This window comes from Podarcis cretensis, assembly GCF_951804945.1.
Source record: "Podarcis cretensis genome assembly, chromosome: 2".
Classification (NCBI taxonomy): domain Eukaryota; kingdom Metazoa; phylum Chordata; class Lepidosauria; order Squamata; family Lacertidae; genus Podarcis; species Podarcis cretensis.
Window position 1 is genome coordinate 12212089 of NC_137171.1, and position 8765 is coordinate 12220853.

At 49.6% G+C, this 8765-nt stretch overlaps 1 protein-coding gene across 1 annotated transcript; it reads left to right on the plus strand.

The window, feature by feature from the left end:
• The first annotated feature begins 1642 nt into the window (after positions 1-1642).
• NPFF (neuropeptide FF-amide peptide precursor) lies at positions 1643-8427 on the plus strand. Its single transcript, XM_079966961.1, has 3 exons — positions 1643-4060; positions 6602-6732; positions 8054-8427. Exons 1-3 carry the CDS (start codon positions 3923-3925, stop codon positions 8175-8177), a joined length of 393 nt encoding a protein of 130 aa, XP_079823087.1. The 5' UTR covers positions 1643-3922; the 3' UTR covers positions 8178-8427.
• Positions 8428-8765: the final 338 nt, after the last annotated feature.

Sequence of the window (8765 nt, forward strand, 5' to 3'; positions counted from 1 at the left end):
GAATCATAAAATTATAGAGTTGGCAGGGACCCCAGGGGTCATCTAGTCCAACCCCCTGGAATGCAGGAATCTCAGCTCAAGCATCCATGACAGATGGCCATCCAACCTCTGCTTAAAAACCACCAAGGAAGTAGAGTCCACCACCTTCCAAGGGAGTCCATTCCCCTGTCGAACAGCTCTTGCTGTCAGAAAGTCCTTCCTGATGTTTAGTTGGAATTCTCTTTTCTTGAAATGTTTATTTCCATATATCAATTTCATGGGCAATCACTGCTCATGAAAGCGAGCATCGTCTTGTCATCATTGTCCATTTAGAAAGCATCCTTTGCCACAAGCTATACAAATGCTTGGAGCATATATCTTCTTATCACTTTGCACAACTGTAATACCATTTCTAGATGGTATTTGTAGCTGTGAAATAACAATTAACTTTACCAAGAAAACCCAACTGGGCCATGAGTGATTTCAAATTATCTCCCAGGTCAAGCTCCAACATTTGGCTCACCCATTCCCACAGACTTGGGATGTATCGATAATCTGAAGAGCTGAAACATACAGCACCTATATCCTTTTTGGAAAATGTTATCTGAATCAATTCATCTTCTTTGCGTTTCCATTACATCAGCTCCCTCTGCAAGAATGCGCCTGTTTCCAGGCCTCTTACTCCCTCCTTTGTAACCCCCTTTAAACCCCCTATTTTCACCTTCACCTGCTTTCCCCTCCCTCCTCCTTTCAATTCCTCCTTGCACACAGACCGCCTCTATTTCAATGCCTCTCCCTTCTTCCTGTTATGTAAACCCCTACTTTGCCCAAACACACCCCACGATTGACTTCACCCTTTCCCCCAACCTCTTCCTTCCTCCTTTCCTAAACTCCAGCTCAGGCATAGGCAAACTCGGCCCTCCAGATGTTTTGGGACTACAACTCCCATCATCCCTGACCACTGATCCTGTTAGCTAGGGATGGTGGGAGTTGTAGTCCCAAAAAATCTGGAGGGCCAAGTTTGCCTATGCCTGCTCTAGCTTCTAGGAAGCGAAGCAACATCTCTGGAATAAAGCCTGACATACAGCTGACCAAATTGGTGGCCTTTTTTGATTCCTTTGCCCATGGAACATGCCTCCTCTGATGGGCTCCTTCCCCAGGACGGCAACAAACCTGGCATCGCCTATGATATTATAGGGCAGGTCTGTGCAATGTGGCCAAAGCAGCCTCATGGGCCCCATGGCGAGGCCAGAAGTTCCCCCCTGCTGCTGTAATAGGTCAACACAAAAATATAAACAAGACCTCCTTCCTAAAAAGTATGCCAATCTTTGGTGATATTTTCCTTGTTCTTTCAGCTTGCCTGTTTCCTGGTCTTCATCTACAGGTGATCTTTAGTGCAAGGCAGGGGCATGGTGGGGGGGGCAGCTGCCCACCCAAATCAAGTAAATAAATAAAAACACTTAACTAAAATAATCAGAATACAGTGGTGCCTCCGTTTTCGAATGTCTCAGAAGACGAAGGTTTCGGTTTTCAAATGTCGAAAACCCGGAAGTAAATGCTTCCATTTTTCAAACGCGCCTCAGAAGTCGAATGGCTTCCACTGTGCCCCCCCCCCCCATTTTCTCTATTGAATTTGCAGACCAACCTTTGCGCCTCGGTTTTCAAACGTTTTAGAAGTCGAAAGTTCTTCCGGAACAGATTACGTTCGAAAACCCAGGTACCACTGTATATGAAACTGAAATGCTTGCGTGATGTTGTGGCACATTCTAGCGACGCAACTGGCAACCCGATTGAGTGATAGGTGTGGAATCCACAAACTGAGCAATCATGTTGCAGGTAGCTGGGTTCTGGAAGCTTCTCTTAGTTTTCAAGTTGCTGAAGATTTTGGCTGATTTTTCTGAGCACTTGGGGTCAGAAGAAAGCAATTTAAAACAACTGTTGTTGAGACATTTCATTCCGAATCTGCCAGACAGAGCCAGACAGAGGACAATGACGGGTGGGTGTCCTGCTGCCCCCTTTCCAACATAAATCCTGGCTACACCCATGTTGCAAGGGAACACCATACAGGGACATTGCCTCTTATTTATAATGGGAACAGGGCTTGCTTGGGGAAAGAGAAGTCCAGTCTTCCTCAGATGCAAGCTGATCGTCTTCTTCCCACCACCCCCTCGAAGCAAATGTACTGCTGTGCGTGATGAATGGGTCAGACACAACTCCGCTGATGAATACGAACCTGTCCCTGCTCCGAGGAGTTGACTGTTATTGGGACCATCAGTCAGGTGCCAATCAGATGGTTCCTTGTAGGCCTCCAGCAAAACATGGCGTGGAGATTAATATGCAGTTATGCTGATGTCTCGCTTTCTCGTGTTGCCGGAGGGCGGTGCAGGAAGGGGGGGGCGGGACACCTCGCAAAAACATTTGTCAGGACTCCATCATCTCCCCAGCTTTTCCTCCTCTCGTAGATGGAAAAGCTAGGCAAGGGGAAGAGGCATCACTCACTGGATTAGTTCAAGGTGCATTGGAACGAAATGAACAGTGCCAAAGTGTGTTGCGTTGCTATTCCCCTACTGACGGCTCTGTCTTTCTTTTAGGGACGTCGTGAAACTCGGGGGCGATTTAGTTCACCCAATCTGCTTCTCAGACCCAGCAGAGGGAGGTTTTTTAACACTTTGACCCCTTTTCATGTGACCTGCTGCGGCAACTAGATTTCTTTGCACTGTGTTTTGAGTCTTCCCCCTTCCCAGCTATCTCCCTTCACCCAGGTTCTGTTTCATAGCGGCTGTTCCTTCTGACAGAAGCGTAGCATGGGTTGCTAGTGCCCGGGGCGGGCAAGTCGCTGATACTGCTGGAGCTGCCCCCCACTGGAGCCAAGTGGGGCCATGCTGCGCTGCCTGCCAGCCTGTGCAGGGGGAAGCTTGGCCGGCCAATGCGGCAGTACACAGAGCAAGGAGCGAGTGATCAGGAGAGGTGGTCTCTCTCAACTGTTTTCTTTTGTCCAAAGCATTGCCTGTTCCGGCCACCCTTATTAAAAGCAGGCTTAGTGTCTTCTAACCAGCTGTCTGATAGGCAGAAATCCAACAGGTGGAGTTACTTCCAGTGCCAGGTCTCTCGATTTCTGCCTGTCCCCAGTTGTGCAGCCTGTCCCCCCCCCCCCAAAAAAAAAAGAATGGTGTAGTATCCCTCTGTGTGGCAAATCTGGAAAGAAAATATCCGCACCAAATTAAAATGGATGAGACCCCCACACGCCCCACACCTGAATGTCTAGGGCTGCGTCGTTTGGGGCCTGGGCCTGCACGCCAACCTCCTCCCACCTCAGCAGCTCCCCCCCCCCCCATCCTTGTCCCGTCGCCTGCCTGTTTTCCCGTTTCTTGGTAAATGGCTTTCATTAAGCTGTAAAAAGCTCGGCTTCGTCGACGTGAACGCCCCGGGGACGGGGGCTTTGCAGAGCCGGCTGTGCAAGCGGCGACGTGACAAATGTCTGGTCCCGAGTCACCTCTGGCATTCACAGGCCCATCAAGCCGACGGTGGGAGACCTTGGGGAGTGTGAGGGAAGCGGTCAGTGTCCGGTGAAGAACCTGGGCCTCCGTCCCCCCCAGTGGTGTACAAACGGCGACGTACAAGCAATTAGCTACCAAATCCACAACAGGACTTAAGAGAGCCGTTTGGGGCTGGATTTATCCTTGCAATTACACACAAATCAGCCCCAGCCAGCGGTGGCGGAGGCTCTGTCGGGGGGGCCGTGGCGGTCCCTCTCCGCTCGTCACGGGGAGGTGCCGGCGGGCCCCCCTCGCAAACTCGCCTTACAAATGGGTCGCCGTCACTGCCATCAATCCCACCCTGTGCTGCTGTTGCCCCACCACCATCACCCGCGCCGGAGACAGATATATAAAGGCAGCGCCAAAGCAAAAAGGGAAGCGCTTTGAGAGAGAGCAGGCCTGTCAAGATGGAAGCTGCCCGCCTTCTGCTCGCCCTGGCATTGCTCTCCGGCAGCCTCAAGCCAAGCCGAAGCCTTGAGGAGGCGATGGGCTCCCAAGAGGCAGAGGAGCCCGACAGCTACCCGGAAAGACTCTTCAGCTGGATGGTGAGTGGCCTCCAACGAGGCGGCGGCCTAGAGGGCAGGGGAGGGTGCCAAGCGAACTTCGATGCTGCTTAGTCAGTTATTGCAGGGTGGTGGGGCATGGCTCTGTTCACAGATACACCACACACACACACAAACACACACACACACTTGTTTATCCTCCTCCCACAGCCCTGTGAGGTCAGCTGGGCTGAGAGAGAATAACAGACCCAGCGTCCCACAGTGAGCAAGCCTGTGTTTAAATCCCCAATCTGCTCATTGTGAGGCTTGAGTGAGGATTTGAACCTGACTCTACCCTATGGGGACGCGGGTGGCGCTGTGGGTTAAACCACAGAGCCTAGGGCTTGCCAATCAGAAGGTTGGCAGTTTGAATCCCCGCAATCGGGTGAGCTCCTGTTGCTCAGTCCCTGCTCCTGCCAACCTAGCAGTTCGAAAGCACGTCAAAGTGCAAGTAGATAAATAGGTACCGCTCCGGCGGGAAGGTAAACTGCGTTTCCGTGCGCTGCTCTGGTTCGCCAGGCAGCTTAGTCATGCTGGCCACATGACCTGGAAGCTGTATGCCGGCTCCCTCGGCCAATAAAGCGAGATGAGCGCCGCAACCCCAGAGTCGGCCACGACTGGACCTAATGGTCAGGGGTCCCTTTACCTTTACCTACCCAGTCCTAGTCCAGCACACTAACCATTATGCCACAATGACTTGTGGAGGTGTTTTGGGTCCCCCACCCAATTGAGAGAGGGAGAAAAGTTTGGCCAAGCTGGAAGCCGTTGCTGCCTCCAGAAAGTCAGTATAACAAGCCAAGAGTGCAGCTGTCAAATGAGGGACTTTTCCTTCCTTCCTTCCTTCCTTCCTTCCTTCCTTCCTTCCTTCCTTCCTTCCTTCCTTCCCTCCTTCCTTCCTTCCTTCCTTCCTTCCTTCCTTCCTTCCTTCCTTCCTTTCCCAGACGCTTGCTGAGATCCAGGCAGTCACCCCCCCCCCCAGGAGAGGGTGGCACCATTGCAATCTGTGGGGCTCTAAGACTGATGGAGCTTGGAATCAAATCCTCCTCAGCCACCAACTCACTAGGTGGCCTTGAGCACGCCATACTACGTAGTCCTTTCTAGCTGCAAAATGGGCAAAATAGTGCATGCCTACCATGCAGTGCTGTTGTAAAAGATTCCTGTGAATGTATGCAAAGTGCTTTGCATTATTAAGATGTTAACCCGAGCTCCTCCTGGGTTTTATTTAAGGCTGGGTATATACCCTGTGACAACAGCAGAGCTCTAGCATGAGCAAGGCACAAGAATCCTCAGAATCTGGGTTTCCTTTCCTCTCCTTTCCTTTTTAAAAGCAAGTTTCTAAACATGGAAGTGTGAGGGTGAATCCCAGAAAGCCAAAAGCATAAAGTGGTCAGTCAGAGTTCCTGGTGGTCCACAGGTATCCTGCATAGCTGCTTGCCCTCCCCATGCAGAGAAAATGAAATTATGCGTAAGAAGCAAATATGCACAGATATTCACGCAATTTTCAGAGCGTGTTAAACCTATGTTGAAGCAAAGCCAACAATGCGTCTTCCTGGCACCTTTAAAGATAAAGAGTTGTATCCAGTGCTATTCAGAGTCGATGTACTGAAATTAATAAACGTGACTAACTTGGGTCTATTTATTTCAGTGTGTCTACTCTAAGTGAAACTTGTTGGCGACAACCCAGGCGAATGGCATAAGCCTTAGTGGACTAGAGACCATTTCATCAGATGGAGCTTATGTCATAATAAATATCTTTAAGGTGTCACAAGACTCTGTTGGATTTTGCCAATATTCACAATTTGTGTAAGGCAGTCTCCAGAATTTCAGCTGTTTTTGGTGTACTGTGTGTGTGTGTGTGTGTGTGTGTGTGTGTGTGTGAAATTGCAAGAAATATAATTGGTTTGACATTATGTTGGGTGGATAGAGCTTACTATTGCTCAAGATTTACCATCATTACGCAACTGTGAGGAGCCAGCCCGCTCAATCTGTACAGCATGAGAGTTGAAATCTCAAGGTTGTGGGTTCAAATCCCACATCGGACAAAAGGATTCCCACATTGCAGGGAGTTGCACTAAATCAGTGCTGGATTTACGTATAAGCTAAACAAGCTATCGCTTTGGGTCCCACTCTCTTGGGGGCCCCCAGAAAATTTAATTGTATTTCAGTTCAACAATTACTTTGATAAAATACATATTTTGTTATGTGCAAATGGCTTTAGTTACCTATTAGGTCCATAAGTTACCATATAGCATATATTCAACACACAAAAACAGCGACAATTTGTTGTTGACAAAGGACAGCTGGACATATAAAGGGCCCCATTACCTCCAGTAGCTTAAGGGCCTCATCAAACCTAAATCCGACCCTGGACTAAATGACCCCCATGAACACTTCCACCTCTACAATTCTGTGATTCTTTGATTCTGTGAATAATGCGATGCCCATGCTGTTTTCCCTGATCCTCAAGCTAATTCCTGGTCTTGCAGGGAACTCGTCTCTTGTTGAATTTCTCAAATGACCCCCACTTTTTAACTGTCCACCCAGCTGCAAGAAAACGAGGACCATCCTGTCCAGATTCCCCCTGAAGAGCATCCCCTGGGCATCCTTCTCCGTTCCCTCCTTCATGCTGTGCAGAGACCTGGTCGCAGCCCCTCCTTCCTCTTCCAGCCCCAAAGGTAAAGAGTGTGGGGGTCGATGCAGCCAAGCAGAAGCATGTATTCTGGCTACACTAGAGCAGTGTTTCCCAACCTTGGGCCTCCAGCTGTTTTTGGACTACAACTCCCATCATCCCTAGCTAGCAAGACCAGTGGTCAGGGATGATGGGAATTGTAGTTCAAAAACAGCTGGAGGCCCAAGGTTGGGAAACACTGCACTCGAGGGTGCACAAGTGGATGGAGGGGGCGGTTCATTTAATTCCCCCCTTCCTTTTTCAAGCTCCGATTGCGTTAATTTTCCAGTTCTTGGAATTACATCTGTTGTTTCATTTTGGCCATGGACTGGGATGGGAGACCCAGCAAGTCGTCTCCTGACGATGGTTTGAGTGTTTTCCATCCGAATAGTATTTGCACGCGTTCTCCAAGGCCTCACAATACCCACAGATCAGGCATAGGCTCCCCCATTTAAGAGTCAGTTTTTAAAAGACAAACACAGCATCCTTGCTATCTAAATGACCGTTCCCACCTGTCAGTTTCACGGGTCTTTCTTAGACCCTTCATCCCTACGACCTTTTTTCTGCAACTGCTCAGAACACCTTCCTGTGTTACCTATTGCAAAAGCTGAGCTTGCAATGACCCTAAAAACTGAAACGTTTTTCAATCGTTCCCTCGTCTTGTGTTCAAATCCCCGCCCATCAATGCCTGTAGCAACAATAAGGGGACTCTGGTTCGTTTCAGTAGTTCTGGATGATGCAATTCTGTTCTCCTTGGGATGGGGACGGTGGGGGAATGCAAAACACTATTCCAAGACACCTAGCTGCACAGCTCTGCTTCCTTCTCACCATCCGTCTGGCAGAAGTGATGACTTGGTGGGAGCAAGCAGGACAAAGAGTCCAGGGAGCTACAAGTGCTGTGTTTTTGAGTGCCAAAAATGTTCCCCAGGCAACTTGCTTTGTGCTGCTTTCCATCTCTGTCTCCACCCTCATCGTTCTGCCTGGACACTGAGGTCCAGCGCCGAGGGCCTTCTGGCGGTTCCCTTGCTGCGAGAAACCAAGTTACAGGGAGCCAGGCAGAGGGCCTTCTCTGGCAGTGGCACCCGCCCTGTGGAACGCCCTCCCACCAGATGTCAGAGAAGAACTACCAGACTTTTAGAAGACATCTGAAGGCAGCCCTGTTTAGGGAAGCTTTTAATGTTTAACAGACCACTGTATTTTAATACTTTGTGGGAAGCCGCCCAGAGTGGCTGGAGAAACCCAGCCAGATGGGCAGGGTATAAATAATAAACTATTATTAATTATTATTATTATTATTATTATTATTATTATTATTATTATTTCTGCAGATTTGGCCGTGAGGCCCGGGCCAGCTCCAGCAGCGGTGGCCTAATAAAGCCACGGGCTTGGGATGCTGTGGCTCCTCAGTTTCTGAGCATGGCTGTTCCGCAGCGCTTTGGCAAGAAGAAATGAAGTCGAGGACAGCAACGCACAGAACTGCCACCACCCGGTCCTTGCACCGAGAACTAGTGCCGCACTGGGTCGAAAAGCCTCCCCTTCCACTCGTCCTTCTGTGTCATCTCTGGGTTACCCGGGTGACTGACCCTCCTGTTTAGGGGTTTGTGCTTTGCCACTTGCTAATAATAAAAAATGGTTACATCTTGGAACCTACTACAATCTTTTCTGTCACGTAGGCCAGCTAGAGCAGGGAACCCGTGGCCCTCCTGACATTGTCAAGACTCCCATTGTTCAGGGGGCGTTGCCATATACCAGTTCTGTAAATCTCAACTTTCCCCCCACGTAATATGCAATGAACTTACGGAACTCCCTGCCACTGGGGGGGTCGCAACATGGGAAGCTGGTCACCAGAGCAAGATGTGTCAAGAGTCCCACAAAATTTCTTCACAAGGGAGGAGGATGGAGAGGAAAATCAGAGAAAATTACCCCTGTCTATAGCGACCCAACAGCTCCAGGGCCGCTTGGCTACCATTGGAGAGGAAGGAGTGATTTGAAGTGTGTCTCAGCAAATTAAATGAATGATGCTTTTGGGAAGGGGAAATT